Genomic DNA, 23,683 nt, shown 5'->3' on the forward strand with positions numbered 1-23,683 from the left:
CTGTTTCAGCTTGTATATGAAGCTTTTTGTTTTTGGTTTAGCGCCGTTTTTCAACAGTTTTTCAGTTATGCAACGGCGGGAAGTTAACCTAACCAGTGTTCCTGGATTCTGTACCAGTACAAACCTGTTCTCAGCAAGAAACTGCCAACTTCCCCACATGAATCAGAGGTAGAGGACGAATGATTTCAGACACAATGTCTTTTATCAAATCGGCACGGAGAACATACGCCTCGCCCAGGGCTCGAACTCATGACCACAAGATCCGTAGATCTGCGCTCACCCTATTGAGCTAAGCGGATGGGTCATTGTATTTGAAGTAATAAGGGTAATACTCATTTAACTATATAGAAATGGTGATAAAATCGATTTGAAATACAATCTAAGAAGATCATTTTGGAAGCATAGAATTCAACCAAGAAAAATAATAGCATGAGAAATAATGCGAAGTGTAACATTCATTACGCCCCCTAGTATCGGTTGAAGTGGAGTTTTATTAAATACATCTTAAATGAATTTCAAAAGGCCCAGAAAAAAATAACAACGACTTAAGCGACCGCCACACATCACTTAAAAATTGTTGTTGTGGTAGTTAATAATGGGTTCCGGAGTTGAAACCCCTTAATTGACCCCTAAAAGAGCCAAAATTTGTTGTTTTTTACCTTGTGAACACGATACAAGTGACAATTTACATACGATTTAACCACACTTACACAAAACTTAAGTTACAGTAAGATTTTGAAAACCGGCTAGATTCCATCACGGGGTGTATCATTACTTCTCCTGAAAGGGGCATTTTTTTTACCTTATAGAGGTTTCTTTTTCGCTTTGATTTGACACAATCTTGCACAAAATGTTTATCTTGATGATCTCAAGGCCAATTTCAAAACTGGGTATTTTGGGTCAAGACCTAGGTCATCACTACAATCAAAGGAAAAACTTGTTTACAATGTAGAAGCCACATGTATGACCCTATCTTCAACAAACTTAGTCAGAATAGTTATCTTGATGATTCCAAGGCCACATTTAACAGGTGAGCGATATAGGATCATCATGATCCTCTTTTTTAATCTGCCTTTTTTATTGAAAGCAGTCTTTCTCGTTAAATTGTCCGATATTTCTTTTTTTTTTTTTTTTTTTTTGTTTATAGAGCCGCAAAAGACATCCTTCCGTCGAAATTTTGCCTTTTATCGGGTAAACAGTTAGACATTATCTATAATTAATATGCATTATATATTATTTTATTTTATGCTTAATAGTGAAATCCTGAGTTATATGAGTGAAAAAGGCATATCTTACTGTTTCAAAGCTGTGAAAGTATCATTTTAAGTTTTGAATGCAAAAAAAAAATGGTAATAATCTCAAGTTCTTTGTAAAATATACTTCAGTAAAGATATAGATGTATATAACCGCTATACGAAAATACAGACATACGCCCCACCGTAACAAAATTTAAAAGATATTTGTAAACTTCATAGAACTGTTTGACATTTTTTCAACATATAAATCTTGATGTCACGACACTTTGACACCATGTCACAATGCACGCGATGTTGCGGTGGAGAATTGGGAATAATTTTGCTTAAACCATTGAAAATATGAAAACGGAAATCTGTTTGTTTGTTTGTCGTAATATATTTCACTCAATAGTTTACTTATTCGCACTCGTTAAAATATATCGTACGGTGTTTATTCGGTGAAATGTATTTCAATCTTACACTAAAGCAGTTAAAATGACATTCTCTATTTCCTTGATTTGCACTATATAATTACTATAGTGGAAAACGTGGCGGATGGAGACGGGAGATGGACAAACTAGAAGATTTTTTTCCACAGGGAAAATGATTGATTGAATACAACTTGACAATATCACCGCTTTGGGCTTCTTTTATTTGTTACTGTGACGTTAAGAATAAGAATGGTGAACGGTTCTCAGTTTGATACTAAATCTTGTTTATTTGTCAGATACATTATTTGACTTTAGCTAAACTTGACATTTACGGATAGGTAATGTTATACAAAAGGTTAAAGATGTACTTTTACATGTAACAATATCTTATATGTATATTCGATCAAAAGTCAAGTACAGTATAAAGATCATGAAATTGACACAGTACTTTCAATTCTATAAGGTAGATGGTGATAGTTCCATTAAAGACTTGCGGTTTATCTCCAACACTGTTGAAACAGGAGAAGAATTTCTACTTTCTTTTGAATTTTTTTGCCGATAGCCTATAAAGAGACGACCGTTGGTGAAAATGTTTTAGCGATTAAGGTAGATAATCTTTCAGAAAATAATCTATAGTAAACTGTAACATACTGTAATGGAATTTAGCATGCTTATAAGCACAAGCGCTGAAAAATCAAAATCCTCCAGTAAGCCATTGGTCAGCAAGGACTTAGATAATTTTAAAGAAATTTTCCTCGACAGTGTTTAAATTTATTTTATTCGTCAAAAAGCATGTAGGTAAGAGGGGGAGGTCACTTTAACTTTTTCGTCAGAAACGTTTGGCCCTATTTATGAAGTTATTTCAAACAATGGTTTCTTGGCTGACTCTATTCCAAGAATGTTCACGGTGTGTATGTATATCGGATCACTGTCTGTGGTAAATAAGAAAACGGATCCCTCGCTGTTCGCGCACAGGACCTTCTATGTAGTAAAATAAACTCAAACATAGCCGCTTTGTCAGGGAGCTCGGATAATCGAAATTGTCGTCCTAAACACAGGGTTGTGCATAAAAAACATATGAATCAACGGAAGATGTAGCTATAAACCCTTGCTTTTTATCGTTACATATTATCAGTTGACACAAGTCCAAACAAAGATGGAATATAGATGGAGGGTACTGGCTCGGATGAACCTCATGCTTTGCTTCTGAAGCTTAAATGTGACTTTCTTTGAATACAGAAAGTATCTAGTACCTTAAATGTGAAGCTGTTGATCCCATCTTATCATCATGTTTCCTTATGAAACGCCCTACTTTCGTTTTCGTTAATGCATGGGATCCCTCTCAGTCGGCGCAATTTTGCCTCACAGGATCCCTCTGGACTATCTGCACCAGGTACGGGAATCCTCAACTGCCTTGGGCCAATACAACAATCCTTGGATAACTAACAAGGCCAATATGAAATCGATTGATTAATAGCATTATCTAAGTAAGTTATTGGCATGGAAACTAAACGTTTATCTGTACAAGAGATAGTACCTAAATTTTAAACCGTTAGAAATAATTTAAAAAAAAAAACTAATGTTCATTGCTTTTATGCAAAATTTAAGACCAAGTCATAACTTTATCATTTCTAAGCATGTTGATTTTCTAAAACTTTTCGTTTAATTTCCGTTTAGCTCCTAATACGGACAGTCTTACCTATCAAGTCGCCGATAAATGATTTAAACTCGGTTATAACTGGATTAGTGCGCGAAGACCTTATCGGAATGTAAAATTGTAGAAATTTTATTTTTCATTCTTCACTACAATTATAAGCACAATTTGTAAAGTTCCTATTAAAACAATTTAATACGATAATTATAATGTTATATTTAACGTCTGTGTATTGAAATGATTTCATAATGATGTTTTATTTCACATAAAAGTGGCGTGCGCTGAATGGAAGCCTCAGATTAAAAAGTGTTTTTTTTTATTTAAGTATGATAGGGCATCCTATCATACAGTATGTCATACTCGTGATTAGATTTGTAGTCCTGATCCCCGCAATGGACACTATTTGTGTCCGATATTCTATCTTCATCGATATGATGGTTATCTATAACTTTGGAATATGTTTGTTGGAGATTGTTTATTTGAACTGTATGCAGATGTGAATATTCATCAGAATCAGTACTCTGGTTGTTATGGTTACCAACAATCACGTGATCATACACGGATTGATAACAGTCAGATGTTTTGATAGTATTTGCTTTTGAACCAGTATGTAGAGTGTCATATGTGTTACTAGATTCGGTTGCGTCTTTTCTGTATTTCCCCTTAAGTAGACCAATGGAGACTGTGCTATACCCATTCTCAGATGTTTCTAACGTCTCTGTACTACCAAACGCTATTTCAGCATATAAACTGGCACTCGAGTTCTGCACGGTCTTGGAAGAATACTTGGAACAATTACTTTGGTCGTTAGAAGTATTGATATTGTACGTTTTATTTACTGCACTATTGAACAGATGAGTGTTTTTTGTAACCATCTTTCGACGGAACAATACGTACTGGTCATCAGTATGTCGGCATTTTCTGAAATGCAACATAATAGTTAAAATGTAAAGAAAAGCAAATCCGGCAAACTCAAACATTTATGATCATATAAAAAGCAATAGAATCTAGTGAACGAATTATTACACTCAAAGTAAGTACGCAATATTGACCCTTAAGAAACAAATACACATGAGTGTGCCCTAGCCATTCTCACTGTGTGCTGCAGTCATTGAATCATGTGACATTTATCTCTGACCAAGTTTAAATGCAGACAAAATATTTGTTTGTTTCGGTTAAACACTAGTTATAGGTAATTAGATTTGTATCGAGAAATATGCACGAGATCTGCAGTGGAAATATTGCACGACTTTGAATTTCAACCCATTTTACGCGAAAAATTAGAAACTTATACACAATGTTCAAGTAGATCGGCAAAGGGTTACATTCACAGTGTGAATGATATTGATAATATCTCAGTGTTAATTCTCACCATGTCACTGAAAAAGTATATATTTAAGTATATATTTGTTGGTTTTCTTTGTCCAGTTATACTGACATATACATACTCTGAAATGACTTACCGCATAAGACAGAAGACGATGCCTGCTGTAAGGGCAGCCACAATCGTGATCGAAACTGGAACTGAGATGTAAACGGAAACGATGCCATCTGTTCTTCTTCCTAAAATTTATCAATCTCAGGGAGCAATATATAGACTTACACCAAATCCTTTGTATACAAGTGAAACAATCTGTTTTAGAGTGAAATTGCTGAGTGAAAACCGTTTTTCAATCTTTTTACCTGCTATTCAAGATAACACAACCCTGCATCTAACCTTCCTGAAATTGTTTTTTTTTTTTTAAATATTTTGATATTTCTAGATATTTTTCTGAAAATCTGACGTTTAGATGTAGGTAGCAGAGATTATTCTCTTTTTATCAGTTTTACTTTGTGACATTCCGTGGTTTCTAAAGAACACGTCATTTGTGAACAAATTTCATACTAAACATTTCCACTCTTTCGTCAAGGGATAAGGGAGGGTGCTCGGTTGTTGAGTTGTTAAGGTTGCTATGGTCGGGCTTTGAATCACTTGCCCCTTATCGATGTGGGTTCGAGCCTCGCTCAGGGCGTTAAATTATTCATGTGTGGAAGTCATCCAGCTACCGAACGGAAAATATATCTCATATATACACACAGACTGCAAAATGCCACAAATGAAGGGTAATAACTCAAGTGAAAATCATCAACCATAACATTTCAACGATATACACAACTAGGTTTAGCTATGATCACACACCAAGTGGTGAAATTCCAAAGAGAAGAAGCACAACCATTATAGAAATTTACAAATCAAGGGTCATATCCGCTGAAATTTATTAAATGTCAAAATGATGATGATTTCCACACTATGTCTTTCACAAACCACTCATGATTTTTGGTTACCTTCGGCCAACATATATACGTCAAGTAGTGTAAACACTGAGGAGTTGTGCGGACAAACTTTGTGACACTCAGACGGACCGACTGCCAGACAGACGAACAGCACTTATAACAATATACCTCATCCACTACACGTGGGAGACATAAATATAGTCTAAATGGTACGTATAAATGCTACGTACAAACGAAACAAGATTACAGAAGAAACTTTTTTTATACTGAAGTACTTAAAGCGATGCCTTGGTTGTCTGGTGAACAAAAAGCTGAATTATTTCAAGTATATTTTGTATTTACAAATTAAACGTTATTAATCTCATTTTGCTTACTATTTAGTTAACATTTATTTTAGACCATGTTGGAGTGTAGTTGCTATGATTTTAACTACTTACAATGTACGTTTGCTAGGTTAGAATACTACCTAAAATTGGTTTAAAATGTCGTGTTCGTTTTCCTATGTAAACAGTTCAAAATGTACAAGGTGATAAATTTCTGTATTATACATCAAAAACAAGTTTTGGTATATGTACCATTCAATGGAAACACAAAGTTTACAATGGCTGATTAGTGTTTCCAACTGGATATGTATCCTTCAGTTTTTACCTGTATCGCGATCGATCTGTTCAGTAGACGTACCTGTAATATCAGATGTTCTTTTCATGGTACTGTTTGGTGTCGTAGATTGAATAGTTGTCTTTACAGCTGCTGTAAATACACATGTTTATAAAATAAGTATTTCAACAATGACATTAATTGCACAGATTATTGTTGAATTTGCTTTGTACATGTACTTAATATTTTCTTCAAAATATTTCTCCTAATATGAACGATCAGACTTTTACCCAAAATCTTGTTTGTCTATTCATTGCAATTTTCGATTACGAACAGAATGTCTGGGGTACGCAAGACTTTAAATAGTGCTAATAGAAACAGTAGTGTTGCACCTAATGATATCACAAAGTGCAATACATTTTGTATAACATTGATTACAAGAAACTATGTTTTAGTCATTGAATATTTAACGTCTGTTTGAATGTTCTTGTTTTTGATGTGTATTGAGTCACTGTAACAACAATATAAGAATGTCAATGAAGACTTTCCTGTTTTTTGATCGTTGAAGGTGACTTTAAGTGTCCCTCGGTTCAAAATGTAAGGCACGGGTGAAATCAAAGGTAAAACCAACAGTGTCTAATTTGCAAGCTGCATGACTTCGTTACATGAAAGAATTCTGCATCCTTGCATCCAAAAACAATGATAAAGGCATTTATTCTTGTAGCCAATGTTTATACTTATGGTTAGAAACTCAGCCTTATTATACGTTTTAAGCATTATTATTTTTTGTTCTTTTTTTTAATTCGTTCATCTACAGTATTTGTGAAAAGGCTTTCACTGAATTAAATTGCCGCTGTGGAGTAACAAACAAATGAAATAGAAGGCATTTCATTTCTGAAACAAGCACCGCTTTCGACTGTATTTTTTCTTAACTCTAACGTCTCTGATTGGTTTGTACTTGCTAGCACCAACGATTTCAATAACAAGAAAATATGAAATAAATGTTTTTATAAGAAATCAGGCACAATAGACAAAGGAATGAACTGAAACAATTCAATGTTTCTATCTCGAAACTGTCATGTTATGATACAACAAGGAAGTTAAATAAAAGTAGATACTGTATAGTGGGATAATTCGAGAATGTTTTATTTCCGCTATATTCGCGGTCAACATTTACAGCGCGAAATCCCCAATGGAGACCACTCTTACAAACGTTACTCATTCTTACATTGTTACTTCTCCTGACAAACAAGAACAATTCTTACAGAGGATGAACAGTTGATTTTATTGAAAAGCAAATCAATATATAATACTAGTACAAGTCATTATGCCTTGGTATTTTCATTATCATATGCAGATATTTGAACACACATAGGTAAATAGATTAGATAACTACAGTCCAGCTTTATTAAAGGATTCCAATAAAATTGTCTGGATTGTCCAAGTTTTCCAGTGAAATGCCGGGCTGTTTTTGCAGGACGGTGGTCAATGCAGTATTTTGCTATCTGCAAGCGAACTTCGGGGGAAATTGAACTAAGACCTATTCCGTTTTCGGCTGGTAGATGGTGTAGATTGTTTTGATTTAATAACAATTTCTCCATACTAAACTTCTTCACAAACAGCGTTGTTCGCAGCAGTAATCGCATTCGCCTTTTAATCATCATTTAATTTCGTTGGATCCGGCAAAATTATGAAAGGTGGTCTTTTAATACCGCAACCATTTCCCCATAATATCAGATATTTTCGTAAACTAGAATAGTCGTAGGGTCTAACACCAAGAACACAAGAACCAAATGTGAAAACACTGAAAATGTACGAGTACAACTTGTCAGGTGTATTGATACATGATTAAAAATCAGTCAAGTAATAACTTAGCCGACGCGCTGAGGCAATCTGACTAAAGTACTTGATCTTCTAAACAAAGATCTGAGAACGACCCATTCACATTCGTCTTCTGTATATTTTGGATTTCCAGTATTGCTATTTTTATTTTCGCAAATCTATTTTTATTTGAACCATTCAGACAACTTGTTCGAATGTCAAAGAGTAAGAAAAATTTGCAGCCAATCTAGGGCTCGAACCCGGGACCTCTCGCTTACAGAGCAAGTGCCCTACCGACTGAGCTAACCGGCTATCTGACATCTTTCGATATAAAAATTGTAGATATCAAAAATCAAGGCTTTTTAAAGCTTGCAGAATGTTATAAGTTAGCTTTTGATTGGCTAGCGTAAGGGTCGTCAGAACGAGGCTATCGATAGCTCGTTGTCAGATCCTAAGCATAGCGTAATAGGAGATGTACTTTAGTCAGATTGCGCGCTGAGGTAACTTTATTTCTATATGTTTTCATTGTAATTGCTCAATTAAATATCAACACGGGGATTTGTATGAGTACGTCAAAAGAAACTGTTTAACATGTGTTTCGATACGTGATTAAATATTAATAAAACAGTGGTGAGATTTTAATTTCAATGCATTACAGGACTAAATTTCGCACACGTGTTGAATTATTAAATTATTATACGCTAATGCGTCTCTATTCCAGCGACAACGACATACTTATCCTCGTGTTTATTATCATTTGCATGTCCAGTAAGAGTGACCTCCCTTTCTGTTGTTAACAATCAAGGTTTATATTTCGCGGTTGAAGTAGTTTCCCCGAAATTAAGACACCATGATTTCAAAACTTAAAAAAAAACGCGAACAATTAGCCCCGCGAATATACTTCGCCATGCAGTGTATGGATGCACATTAGTAATAAAAAGTACGTTGTTTGAAACTATATTGTTATAAATGAGTAATTTTGTAACGCATTTGTTTCTATGGCCGTGTACTTTCATGTGTCATGTATTCGGCATGTACTCATTCAAGTTGAAAAGCTGTGAAATTGTTATTTTATTGAAACCCCTCTAGACTTCACACCCTAGATCGTATGAAAAGTAATTGTGACGATACAAAATTATAAATTTTATTCAACGAGTTTAATAAATTCAATGTGGAAAGTCACAAATGTAATATTCTTTTTATCACATGTTAGCCTTTCCTGTCGAAGCATCACAAATTCTACTTTTTTACTATATAAACTAATTAACTTAACCAACGTCTCCTATACCATAAATGACGTCGACGTCAAAGCTTTATTACACTAGTGTATAATAATACATAGTCATGCAAGCAATAAATTACTCAATTTACACATACACACTCGAAGTTTGTCATACGGTTTGCGGGGTCGAGACTTCAGTCCAGGGGCGAGGTGTATGTTCGTCTTGTCGACAGATTTTAAATACAGACATTTGCGTTCTGTGAAATAATTTATGCCCTTCACCACATGTATTCATGTGGTACAGAATCCAGGTACAGGTAAGACTGTCTGTTTGCCGTTACATAACGGAAATACTGTCGGAAATGAGGTTAAGTGCAGCACTTGAAACCTTCTTCATATTTACACTATTGAAGTCGTATTGCGCGCATACCCTTAGAGGTGACAGTTACCAGTTCTTGGTTACTGTAAAGACAGGCATATTTGCCATCAGCTGGTCGTCTTTTCCTGGAACATGTATTCCAATAATGAAAAAATTCATATAGTAATTTACCACTTGTGTGAGGCTGACATCTTCTGAACTAAAATAAAATTTTCGTTATATTCATAAATTTGAATTGCAATGGATGGCCATTTATTTTGTTGTTCATAACCCAAACCCGACATGTGTTAAGTAAACAAACTATTGAACACCTTCTGTGATCTGATCTATTTCACCGCGCATTTAATGGCCTTTTTTACGCAACGGCATTAGATACATGCGTTTAATGGTTCTTTACGAGCATTTATGTACGGTTCGTTAAAACACTTTTACACGTTCCTGTCGTTTTAGCAAGCTTATGTTACAAATGTAAGTGATATCTTTCCAAAAAATAACATACCTGAAAATGAAAAATAAAATAAATGCTGTTGTTCCAGCTACATCAAAAAATATCGAAAACCGGCACGAAGCGGCTGGGCCATTGTCTGTTTTCCTTATGAACGGTATAAGATGTCCAATCCTAAGCATAAAACTTTGACCAGGAATGTGCTAGACATGCATCTCCTTCTCGTCTTGGAAAACATATACGGCCTAAACCACGTCATATGCAACACATAGCTCTTGTATATCATACAATTATGTTAAAGCCTACGCCCTTCTGTTCATTTAAGTCTAATTAATGTTTTAAACCAGCAACTAGGGGCTGGTTTTATTACAGGTAACGTGTTTAAGTATGTAGAACCCTAAGTACTTGTATCCTACCCATACTGGATAATGGAAAACATCCTTTATAACATATGATCAAAACACGTTAAATGCAAACTGATCATATGCCGCAATGTAAAAATAAAACATCAGAGAAATGACATCAAATTTCCTGACTCTAGACTAATTGTTGATTTTTTTCAGGTTAGATTGCTTAGTAGAGATGATGATATTTTCTCTTGCTGTCACGTCAGGGATCCATGATTATTTATTCAGCTGTTGGCTGTTTATTATTAATACTTATTTTGTAAAACAGTTAAAATTGTTTGCATATACACCATTTTCATAATCGCTTTTTTGAAAGAAAACTGCTGTTTAATGAGAAAGCGAGACAGTACTCCTGCTTAAAGATAAATCTTAACAGTTGACCGTACCATTTAAGGTGTTTTTGTTGTTGTTGTTGTTGTTTTGTTATTGAAACGGTAGATAAGATCAAAGCCTATATAATCATGTGAACTTAATCATGAAAAGTGTGTTCAACTGATATGTTAGTCAACGTTGATGGTTATTATAATGACATTTTGAGCTTGCTAGGCATTTTTTTCTGTCACGACAGTCCCTGATTCTGCAATACAACACCTAATGCGTTGCCTTAGTCTTATGTGATGGCTTTTGGCGATTAAAATACAACTGGCATTGTGTACCAGTTTAATTCATTCAGACATTGCAAGTGAGACGGTTGGAATGGATTTAAAATGCAAGCAATTGAGGAAAAACTGTATTAAATACGTCCAATTAAACTTTAACACGTTGAAGGTAAAACATTATTTCATACACGGAAGTTAACACGTCTTACCTTCATTATAAGCAGTCTGTTCAGTGAAGTTGTTATTACTTTCTGTTGATGTTATCAATCCATCAGATGATTTCGTATCAATTACTGTAATAAAAGCACGACACAATACAGTTCTCATTAAAGAAAACATACTAGCAAAACCGTGTCACATAATGTTATAGCGAGGGTTAGTTTTCAGTAACCATTGTGTTTATTTCATCGGACATTGTTAAAGGTAGACAATTCAAATACTTCATAGAAATTCTATTTGTTTAGGATAGTGTTGCATTTACTACTCAAGCAAATTTCAAAAAGGTGGAATGTTTTATCAGTTTTGGCAAAATGATAACCGGTCAGATATTGTGAATCAATTTGATTATTTAATATTTATACTCATTTTTGTGACACAGTAAAAATTGTTTGCAAATACATCTTTTAATAATCGCTGTTTTTTTTTAAAGGAAACTGCTGTTTAATGAGAGAGCGAGAAAGGGTTCCTGCTTAAAGGTAGATCTTGACAAATATTGACAGGATGATTTCTGATGATTTTTGTCAGTGAAACGGTTGATAAGATCAAAGCCTATAGATTTGTGTGATTTTAATCATGAAAAGTGTGTTTAGCTGGTATATTAGTTAAATTTGATGGTTATCATAATGACATTTTGAGCTGGCTAGGTGGCGATTCAGCCACGACTGTCCCTGCTTCTGCAACACATCACCTAATGCGTTGTTGTGGTCTTATGCGTGATGGGTGTTGATGGTTAAAATACAACTTGTGATGCGTGCCTGTGTAATTCATTGAGACATTGCAGGTGAGACGGTTGCAATGGATCTAAATTGCAAGCAATTGAGAAAAACTGTCTTAGATACGTACAATTAAACTTTAGCACGTTGAAGCTAAAACATTTTTTCATACACGGAAGTTAACACGTCTTACCTTTATTATAAGCAGTCTGTTCAGTGAAGCTGTTAATACTTTCTGTTGATGTTACCAATGCGTCAGTTTGTGCTGGTGGTGTTAATTTCACATCAGTTACTGTAATAAAAGCACGACACAATACAGTTTTTATTAAAGAAAACGTCTATAGCAAAACCGTGAACCACAATGATAGAGCGCAGGTCAGTTTTCAGTTAAATCATCATTGTGTTTAATTTATCGGATATTGTTAAGAGTAGAAAATTCATATACTTCTTAGAAATTCTAATTGCATAGAATATTGTTGTATTTACTACTCCAGCAAATTTCAAAACGGCGGAATGTTTTATCAATTGTAGGCAAAAAATGAAAACCAGTCAGATATTGTGAAGTGATTTGGTTGACCTTAATTATATTTTTATTATCGTTTTCGATGAAAGATTCATTAATTGTTTTTGGGTTTAATGACGTTTTCCAAAAGTATCTCACTGACAGTTATGTTACGACAGTTTGTTAACCTAACCAATGTCCCTGGATTCCGAATCAGTACAAACCTATTACCCGCAAGAACTGGCAACTTCAAGAATCAGAGATGGAGGGCTAATGATAGCAAATACAATGTCTTTTATCAAACCGTCAGGGAGAGCATATGCCCCGCCAAGGGATCTAACTCACGACCCCGCGTTCCGTAGATCTGCGCTCTCCCTGCTGAGCTAAGCGTGTGGGTTTTTCATTAATTGGTCAGAAATGATTATAACTTTGTTTACCTGGTCTACATGTTGGTGTTTGTGAAGTGATTCACAGACGTGGGTTTTGTCAATTAGATCTGACCTTAATTATTTGGTATGTTTTAGTACCAATCCTTTATTTACGAAAATGTCCAATGGTTATTGATTCTACATCCGTTTTTTTTTGCAGTTATGTGAGTACATAATGGATGTTTTGACTGGCATGTTTTTTGAAATTTATGAATATTTTGAAATACTTGTAAACATGGTATTACAATGCAGTTTATGAAAAAAGGTATAAGTACTCGGGAAAATGCTTACAAACAGGGCGGAATCAGGAGGACAAAAATTAGAAAAATGGAAATGATTAACATAAATGGAATAAGATAACTGAGCAAAATCAGATAGGGTCAGAGGAATATGGAAGATTTTGAAAGGGTTTGAGTTGTTAGGTTGAAGTATCATAAAGCTTATAAATCATTTAAAGTTTGGCGTGTGACAATCAAGACATTTGCACTACATGCCAGTCAGTTTAAAACATGATTTTAGTTAAATATTTGAACATATTTGAAAGTCTATTTCTCAATATATTCATTGCATAGAATATCACATCGACTTGACGTCAGTCTTATATCGTTATGATGATTTAAGCAATTCTAGTCAGATTCAAATGTCACATCTGTTTTTAACACAAATAATGGTAATTAAGTGATATCTGTCTTCTTATAAGTCATTAGAAAGTTTCGTACTTACACCTTATGTCATACACTGATATGCTGTCTGGGCCTCCACAGATTTCATTCTGGAATCCTGGACATTTATATACACAATTGCCTCGTTTAGAACTCCCAAAATAGATCATGTCACATATACAGTAATGGGACTGCAGAATACAAAAGATAGCATGCTAACAGTGCTTTACTATAATATTGTTGTTTAAGGTAGTGGACCCCAATGACACTCGGCTATTTCCGTACGACTACGCATTCTCCGTATCCTATTTCGCCAGTCTTCAATTGTCTTAAGGTTACAACACACTAAATAGCTGTTCTTTTTCATTCTATATAAAATTGACATATTTCCAATGTCCGCAGCACCCATCAGGACCCATGTCTGTAACTTACATTTTCTTGAGGAATATTGCAAGTGTTGAATAAAAATCAAAAGAAAAGTGGGGTTCATTTTGATGCAAGAAAAATATTTCAGTCAAAAAAACACACAAACTGCAAAAACAGCTAAAAAATGAGACCCAAAATTGTAGTGTTGGCTTACGATCTAAGTTTCCATGAAAAAAATTCTGTGATGTTATTTCATTATGAAAATGCTACCTTCATGTCAATCATAGAACTTTCATGTGATTTTAGCAGAAAAAAAATGCAAAGATAATAGGGAAAATAGCTTTACAGAGCGAAAACAAATGTGAGGACTATATGTATCCGCTTATGTACGACTACCATTTTTTCGCGTCATTTTCTTATTTAGTTACTGTATGCCTTAAACACATGGATTTTAGTACCAGTCGGAAAAACCCGACATTGCACACGGAAAATACGTAATAATATATTTTTGTAAAATTCTGATGCTAGTTGTAAAACTAACTGCTGCTAGCTTTGTATGAATCGATGAGTCATCTTCGACGCGGGAAATTCAAATCATTGAAGAGTTTCATGCATGTTGATCAACACTCTGGTTTATTTTTGCTATTTTGTGAAAAAACGAGAGGGCTAGACCGACATTCCATTAATATTCTGTAGTTAAGTAGGGCTTATTAAATTAAGAAATGCAAAACAATTTGACATTGTTCCAGTAACGGGATCATTACAGGCTGTCCAAATAGTGCATGATAATTAGATGAATTTATTTTAACGGCAAAACAAAAAGTAAATTTGAACATTCGATTGCATTTATGTTGAAATAAACAGTAACCTAATTTGCAACTATATATATACAAATACATAATGAGATGAAATTTGAACATAAAGCTGCTTTGTGTACTGATAAAATAGAGTGTTATTATATAATTGTACCTTTGTGGCGGCAAATATGTACCCTGAAGCTCCGCAAGTGCGAATACAACGAGCGCCATTATTGACAACTCCCGTAAACCAAGTGCCTTTTGGAAATACGTCGTCTTCAAAACAGCCCGCGTAACCAGATGACACGAGTGCTGGATAAATACAAGTGAGAAACTGAATGCAATATTATCTATTATTAATTAACTAAATAATATCTGCGGTAATACTACGCTAGTTGCAGAAATTATAAGATGATAAAGTCGGCAGTTCTTTATTCCATCTGGTTCAAAAAAGGATTATCTCGGCCAATATTAGATTTCTTTGATTTAATTAGTTAATCAACTCGGCCAAAATCATAGACAGAAAACAACCGCCATATTGTTATTTTTATTATTGTGTACATATTTCCATGGTCTAATAAGCCATAACCTCTGGTCTTTTACAGGGTCATTATGAAAACCCAGTATCATTAACATTATGTTAATGTAGTTCTAGCAATAAGTCCACAAAAGCTACTTACAGAGACTGCCGAGCGTAAAATGAGTACATTTTACTGGTTAAGACGCTGCTCAATGCACAGCAAAGGTATTTTAGTATTTTTCACTAGTAAAATGTTAAAAAATCTTCCAGCATTTCATAAATAATGACATTTTTTCCCAGGAAGCAAATAGAGTTCCGACTACTTTGTGTCAGACACCAGAATCCTGTATTCTACATCATGCATTGTAATTCATGAAACACTTAGATAGTTTTAGTCATTTGGTGAATAACGGAAGAGTTTAGAAATTTTTAACTGTCTCAAATGTTAAATTTTGAAATGAAATGGCAAAAGTGGAATTTCACTGAAACAGTGTGCACAGAAAACCACACACCGCTAAGCTGATGCTAAAGTAATCTTACTGCATGCATTCTTTCAGTCAGCCGACGGACTTCTATCAATGCTTATATATCATTATATGCATTTCAAAACGAAACATGTTCTTAATGAAACAATTTGTAAAACCGTACTTGCCTTGCAGATAGTGAAAATAAGGCGTAATACAGATAAGCAATCTAAAGAAAGTCCAAGCTTCCATCTTAATATGTTACACTGTAGACCACAAGATTATTTTCCCGCACCGATAGCAAGTCAAAAGATACACGAGAAATTACTCACTGAAATCATAATAAATGAAAACGGAAATCAGAGAATATGATGACATATATTTTTGTCTGAGTAATAGTAGTGACAATACAATACCATACTATATGTTATGAGATTTCAGTTGTATTCCACTGCTACAGAAAAATGATAATTTACCTAAATTTACCTAAATAATACGGAAATTCAATCAGATGTTTACAATATTACCTCCCTATATTTGAGAAAACTATGGTCTTAGTCCGGCAGAGTTGTTCCTGGAAAGTTTCCCTAAGCATATTGTTATTAGGTATATCCGAATCATTGGTCAGTCAGTTTTTAAAAGATTTTGACTGCTGAAAATTGTCTTTGGTTTTATCTTATCCGAGCACAAAGTGCTCAGGGTGAGTTATTGTCCTTGTCCGGCGTCCTTCCTTCCGTCCGTTGGTCCACACTTTTAATTAAACATTTAAACAACATCTAAAAAACCACCAGCCAATTTGATGAAACTTCACAGGAATGTTTCTTTGATGATCTTCTTTACAAATTGTTCAAAGAATTGAATTCGGCAAAGAAATTTGGTTGCCATTGCAATCGAAACTTTTAAAATCTTCTTGTTCAAAACTGCAAGGCGAAGAGCTTCGATATTTGGCATGTGATATCTTCTCATGGTTTTCAATGAAGATTGTTCAAATTATGCCTCTGGGAAAAGAGTCGCCAACCAGGGGGTCCTAAGTTTTACATAGACTAATATGGGAAAAATATTCTGAAACCACAAGACCTAGGCATTTGATATGTGCATAATATTGTGGTTCTCCACCAAGATTGTACAAATTAATACCACTGGATGAAAAAAGGCCCCGCCCGGGGGTCCCAAGTTTTACATAGACTTATATAGGAATAAACTTTATAATTTTCTTGTCTGAAACTGCAAGGCCTATGCGTTTGATATTTAGTAAATTGCGTTGCCTATTGGTCATCTACCAAGATTATTCTAATTATGCCCCTGAGATGAAAATAAGCCCTACCCTATGGGTCCAAGTCTTACATAGACTTATGTAGGGAAAAAATCTTCTTACCTGAAACCACGAGATCTAGGCCTTTGATATTTGGTTGTAGCATTTCCTTGTGGTCCTCTACCAAGACTGTTCAAATTATTATCCTAGAGTGGAAAGAGACCGAGCCCAGTGTGTCCCGAATTTTACATTATATAGGAAAAATAAACTTTAAAATTCTTATTGTCTGAAACTGTTTGGGTTAAAAGAGGCCCTGCCATATGAATTATTTAGGAAAAATATTTCAAAAGTTATCTGATCGTATTTCCTAGACTGTTTAATCATAAATACCTGATGACCCCAAATAATTAGGAGTCAATTGACTTTGACATTGACCTACCGGCCTACTTGTTCTTCTTTTATGATACAGCCTTGAAATTTTGATGACATATACAGTTTTGCACATCGATCTAAGACTTATAATTGATTTTCGATGACCATAAATGTGACCTGCTAAAGAACTTTTTTAATATTTTAGTTTCTGTTTTCCATTTGAAACATGTAGTTCATATCACTCAGGTGAGCGATTTAGGACCCCAATGACCCGCTTGTTTAGAATTGAATCCAAGACAAAAACACAAGTATCTCAAACTTTCGTTATCAATTGTGAGGTTTTCGAAATGCTTTGCGAGGTTTTCACTCGGAATCAAATTATATGTAACGTGCTAGGTGCAAATATAAAGCGATTCTTTATAGTTTATTGGTTAAAATACTGGCTTAAGGAGTACTGGTACTTTGTCAAAATTTAAGGGTTGCTAATAGTCTTATATACCAAAATAAACTTGAAATTATTTCCAATTTATATCATCATCTTTTAGAGCTATATACATGCGTATGACGTTACCATGACGTCTCAAACATGACCCGTTTTCGCGCTTTTTACGTCCATGCATGGTACCGCAAAATTAGTACAAAACTCGATACTACAAACGTATTGGTGGCGCCAATGCATTAAATTATATATCAAACGACAGAATAAAGCAATTTCAAAGCGATCATAACCCTGAAAAAACATTTTCTATCTGAACTTTTAAAGGAGGTACGAAAACAGACCTTTGTTTGTTTTAGAAAATTCCATAAGAAAATCGCTTCTGATCCGTTTGGTAAAAAAATTGACCCGTGGAATTTCTGCCAAATTTTCATCTGTGAAAATTCCTTATATTGTTAACATTTGAGCCAAATTAGAAAAAAATCAGGGCAATACTTTTTGTAGTATAACCGTTTAAATTTGACTACTCCACTGCAACGCAATATCCCACACTATTAGATGATGACAATACAATTCAGTTGCTAAAAGGATATTTTCAAGGTATGTTGAATTTGTATTTTATCAATTATTTAAAAAAAATTAAATAGCTGAATTCTCTTTAAAAATATTTAATTTGAGTAATAGTTGTCTTCTCTTGATTTGTCAGTCTTCTGCTATTATGCAAAGACAAGATACTTTAAAAAGGCTATTTAAAAAGACGAAAAACAGCTTTTCACTTTATTGTTTTTTTGTTTTGTTTTTTTTTTTTTGTTTTTTTTTTTGTTTTTTTTCTTTTTGTGTTGTTGTTGTTGTTTTTCTTAGTCATCAATTCGTTTTTTTTTTTAATTTTGAAACTTTTGACTATTTCGCATACCGTCTCTTTTCTAAAGAATTTATAAGTATATATGTGAACATCTTATATAGTACCGCGATAGAATGTAGATAAACAGTGTCTTACGTACGGAAGCTGACATTTTGGCTATGGTCAGTTTCATCACAGGAATCCGACAGACTGACCGCCTGTCGGGCATGGAGCTAGAAACGTTCACTGTGTTGCGACTTGATGTTCAAGCCTCATATATGGATACAATGAATGGCGCGAATGTACGTTACCTTATGCATGGGATGCATGACAAATGATTCATGAAATAATTGTTTTTCTCATTTCTAAGTACTACCTGCATTATGGCATTGAAGGACATTGCTTACCATTGTACCTAGTACATCTGTCAGCATTATTAATGTATGACAATTTTTTTTAAACTGACGGGGCACTGGCTGTATTAAAGGGAATAAATTACATGGAGGTTTGCTTCAGTGGGACAAAATTGTTACTGTTATTGTTGTTTTTGTATTATTTCATTTAGTCATATATTTTTTAATTTAGAACAAATTTCGAACTTTCCGTTTCAGATATTCTACCTTGAGTATGTAATGCTTTTTTATCCTGTTATTCTTTTCATGTGTAGAATATCTCCTTTCTAAGAAACTAATAAACTAAGAAACTAATAAACAGAGCTGATTTACTCGATCGGCCTCGTCAAGTTTACCTTTTATATATTGACCTGGGACCGACCGGACGGTATTTGAATTAAAGTTTCGCCGGTTCATTCTACTGCATTCTTTAAATATGGCTTATCCTGTTGGATTTTAGACCATATATTTCTGTACGTTTTTTTTTCATACCGTTTATGTCTTTATGTTCTTTTAAATGTGGATTTCAGATACTTTGCTGTCTGTGCCTTAAAAAGGTTGATTGGTAATTCTCATACTAACTTTCTTCTCACTAATTCAGGTAATATATGTAGAAAGTATTCAGTTGCAGTGTTTCGATTCAAAAAAAAGATCATTGTTGATGATAGTGTTTCAATATGCTAGAAGGATTAAGACAGTATCAATCTGCAGAAATACAGAGCTGTCAATGCTGTTAATATGTCATGAAATTCGCATTCCATGTCAAAAAGTGTTTGTTTCACTATGCAGAAAAGAAGGAGAAATTGTACCGGACCGACACCTTGAATAATTAGTATCTTTAATGTATATATTTTGTAACCACAGGCGATACATTTTAATCCCATGCTTCTAATTTATGTTTACAAAATAAGTGTAACTCTAGAGCCAATGTGCAGTGCTTGTCTTGCAGGAAACTTTAATTCTAAGTAAAATTGAAAATCATGTCTTAATTCTTTATGATACAGCCATATATTGTTTAGTGAAATTTACCAACAACATCAGAAGAAAGTTGGCAACTGGCGACAAAATATGCTCAACAAAGGAATAATAGTCAAACTAGTCAAAGTGCTCAAGGTGAGCTATTGTGACCGGTCATTGTCTGGCGTCCGTCGTCAGTTTGTGACCCAATCTTTATGAAACTTTGTCAGAATGTTAGTCTTGTTAACTCTAGGTCAAGTTCGAACCTGGGTCAAGTGGGGTAAAAAACTAGGTCAGAGGGCCAGATCAAAGGAAGAGCTTGGGAACACTCTAGAGGCCACAGTTGTGACCCAATATTTATGAAACTTTGTCAGAATGATTGCCTTGATAATTTCTAGGTCCAGTTTGAAACTTGGTCATGTGGAGTCAAAAACTCGGTCAAACGGTCAAATCAGAGGAAAAGTTTGTGAACACTCTAGAGACCAAAATTTTGACTCTTTATGATAATTGTCAGAATGTTTGTCCTGATAATTTCTATGTCAAGTTCGGAACTGGGTCATGTTGTTAAAAAACTAGGTCAGTAGGCCAGATCAAAGGAAACGCTTGTAAACACTCTAGAGGCCACAGTTGTGACTAATATTTATGAGATTTTGTCAGAATGTTAGTCTTGATGATTTCTAGGTCAGGTTTGAATCTGGGTCATGTGGGGTAAAAAACTAGGTCAACCCGTCAAATCAATGGAAAAGCATGTAAACACTTTAGAGGCCACAGTTGTAGCCCAATATTTATAAAACTTTGTCAGAATGATTGCCTTGATGATTTCTAGTTCAAGTTTGAATCTTGGTTACGTAGGGTCAAAAATTAGGTAAAACGGTCAAATCAAAAGAAAAGATTGTGAACACACTAGAGGCCAAAATTTTGATTCGATCTTTATGATACTTGGTCAGAATGTTTGATGATCTCTAGGTCAAAGTCGGAATTGGATCATGTGGGGTCAAATACTGCAAAACAATTTAAATTCGCGAGATCTTTATTTCGCGAATTTGTCCCGATTTTTGGCATTTTATTATTTCGCGAAATCTTAAATTCGCGATGTTAAAATCGTAATTTTAAATTCGCGAATGTGAATCAGGAAGAAAACCGGAAGTACGACTGCTTTCTGTTACTTTCTGCAATTATGGTACCTGTATGACGTCACTGTTAAAAGTTTATTCTCCGGTCTGCTAGTGTTAATTTAGAATTACTAGTACTTAGTACATGTATTATAGTATTGTAATGGAAGATAACTTCGTTTGAGCGGTCATGTACAGTAACACCGTTAGTTTCTTCCCTTGTGCTGATCGATACGTCATGAATTGGATAAATGTTTACTATTAAATAATAAAGATTATACTTTGCTTTATACATGTATATTCTGTATATAATATAGTCATTTAACAGTACTTGTTGAACCATGGTGGAATCACGCAAAATCACAATAACTGAATTTCGTAAGTGCGAACATTTATCGTTCAGACATCAGCGAATTTCAGATAAACACGAACAGGTAAAGCTATTTTTCGCGGTCACTTTGAATTCGCGAGTACTTAACTTCGCGAATATTAGCGAAAATTAAATTCTCGCAAATAAAAGGTGTTTTACAGTACTAGGTTAGGAGGTCAGATCAAAAGAAAAGACTGTGAACACATTAGAAGCCAATATTTAGGAAATGATTATTCTGATAAATTCTAGGTCAAGTTTGAATCTGGGTTATATAGGGTCAAAAACTAGGCCACCCGGTCAAATCAACGGAAAAGCTTGTGAACACCTTAGAGGCCGCAGTTTTGACTCAATCTTTATGATACATGGTCAGAATGTTTGTCTTTGCAATTTATAGGTCAAGTTTGAATCTGGGTTATGTAGAATCAAAACCTAGGCCAGTAGGCTAGATCAAAGGAAAAGTATGTGAACACTCTAAAGGCCACAATTTTTATTCAATCTTAATGAGATTTTGTCAGAATGTTTGTCTTGATAATATCTTGGTCAGATTTGAATCGAGATCATGTTGGATGAAAAAGTAGGTCAGTAGGCCTAATCAATGGAAAAGCATGTGGACACTCTAAAGGTCACAGTTGTGACCCAATATTTATGAAAATTTGTCAGAATGTTTACCTTCATGATTTTAAGAAAAATGCGAAATTGGGTCATGCTGGGTCAAAAACTAGGTCAGAAGGACAGATCAAAGGCAAAGCTTGTGAACACTCTAGAGGCCGCTGTTGTGACTAAGTCTTTACGAAACTTGGTCACAATCATTGTCTTGATGATCTCTAGGTCAAAATTGTTTTAGGTCATTTGGGGTCAAAAACTAGGTAACACCGTCAAATAAAAGAAAAGGTTTGTGAACACTCTAATGGCATCAGTTCTGACTCAATCTATATGAAACTTTGTTAGAATGTTTGTCTTGATGATCTTTAGGTCAAATTTGAAACTGGGACATTTGGGGTCAAAAACTAGGCCTGTAGGGCAGATAAACTCTGGTGAGCGATATAGGACCATCATGGCCCTCTTGTTATAAAGTAGGTCAGTGCTTGTTCACCTAGGACCTTCTTCGCACGGATTGATGGCTTCAATCGCTTGGCCCTCATCGATGTGGGTTCGAGACTCACTCAGGGCGTTGAATTCTTCATGTGACGAAACCATCCAAATGGCTTACGGAAGGTCGCACGTTCTACCCAGGTACCCGCTCGTGATGGAATAATGCACAGAGGGGCACCTTGGGTCTTTTTCCACCATCAAAAGCCGGAAAGTCGCTTTAAGAAATAAAATGTATCGGTGCGACGTTAAACCCAATAAAATAAAATATATAGCACGGATTGCATTAAAAATATCTGGGTCCCAATTTTCACCCCAAACACTCAAATTTTTCACAAGTTTCGAGCTGGATAGTAATAAGGCCGTGTTTTATACAGACCTCCGAAGCAGTCTAACTTTTATGAGATTTTAGAATCAGTATTTTTATCCAGTGTATCTCTGATTAAATCAGAAACAGTCATTTTAGGGGATTTTAATACAGACGTGTCAGCTAAAAACAAGTGTCCTCTAGTCAGGAGTTTGAAATCTTTGTGTGATATGTTTAGTCTTAAACAAATAATCAATAATTTTACAAGAATTTCACTTTCATCTTCTACAACTATTGATTTGGTCTTGGTATCAGATCCTAAAAATATTTCACAGAGTGGTGTAATTGACTGTTGTGTTAGTGACCATATGATGACATTTTGTACCAGGAAAGTTTCACGTGAATTTATTGGAAAACATAATACTGCTACTGTTCGTTCTCTAAAGCATTATAATAAAGAAAGTTTTCAACAGTCTCTTTTGGGTTCTGACTGGTCATCAGTTTTATATTGTGATAATGTAAACAGTGCTTGGAATAATTTTAAATCAATTTTTGTCTCTACTTTAGATACCATTGCTCCTCTAAATCTGTTCGCATAAAACAAAGAACTGAAGAATGGGTTGACTCTGAAGTTCTAGAATGTATTAAGGCTAGGGATAAGGCTTTTTATAATTTCAAAAATGTCAAATCTGAAGAAAACTTTAATCTTTTCAAGTCCTCGAGAAACAAGGCTAATACTGTTATTATGAATGCAAAAAAGAACTTCTTTAAATCTTCTCTTGAAAACAATAAAAATGACTCTAAGTCTTTATGGAAAAGC

The 23,683-nt window shown here is 34.6% G+C and overlaps 1 protein-coding gene across 4 annotated transcripts; it reads right to left on the reverse strand.

The window, feature by feature from the left end:
• Nucleotides 1-2,012: 2,012 nt before the first annotated feature.
• LOC123543120 (uncharacterized) lies at nucleotides 2,013-16,025 on the reverse strand. Of its 4 annotated transcripts, XM_053531422.1 has the most exons (8): nucleotides 15,920-16,025; nucleotides 14,924-15,063; nucleotides 13,650-13,779; nucleotides 12,190-12,288; nucleotides 11,274-11,357; nucleotides 6,243-6,344; nucleotides 4,784-4,883; nucleotides 2,013-4,241 (listed from the first exon to the last, which is right to left on the reverse strand). In XM_053531422.1, exons 3-8 carry the CDS (start codon nucleotides 13,756-13,758, stop codon nucleotides 3,641-3,643), a joined length of 1,095 nt encoding a protein of 364 aa, XP_053387397.1. In that variant the 5' UTR covers nucleotides 13,759-13,779; nucleotides 14,924-15,063; nucleotides 15,920-16,025; the 3' UTR covers nucleotides 2,013-3,640. The 4 variants fall into 4 exon arrangements, with proteins under 4 accessions (XP_053387397.1, XP_053387399.1, XP_053387396.1 ...); XM_053531424.1 differs by lacking the exon at nucleotides 15,920-16,025 and having other exon boundaries at nucleotides 4,784-4,879; nucleotides 6,272-6,344; nucleotides 14,924-15,302; XM_053531421.1 differs by lacking the exon at nucleotides 15,920-16,025 and having other exon boundaries at nucleotides 14,924-15,302.
• Between the last annotated feature and the right edge of the window lie 7,658 nt (nucleotides 16,026-23,683).

The sequence above is a fragment of the Mercenaria mercenaria genome, chromosome 19 (assembly GCF_021730395.1).
Source record: "Mercenaria mercenaria strain notata chromosome 19, MADL_Memer_1, whole genome shotgun sequence".
Classification (NCBI taxonomy): domain Eukaryota; kingdom Metazoa; phylum Mollusca; class Bivalvia; order Venerida; family Veneridae; genus Mercenaria; species Mercenaria mercenaria.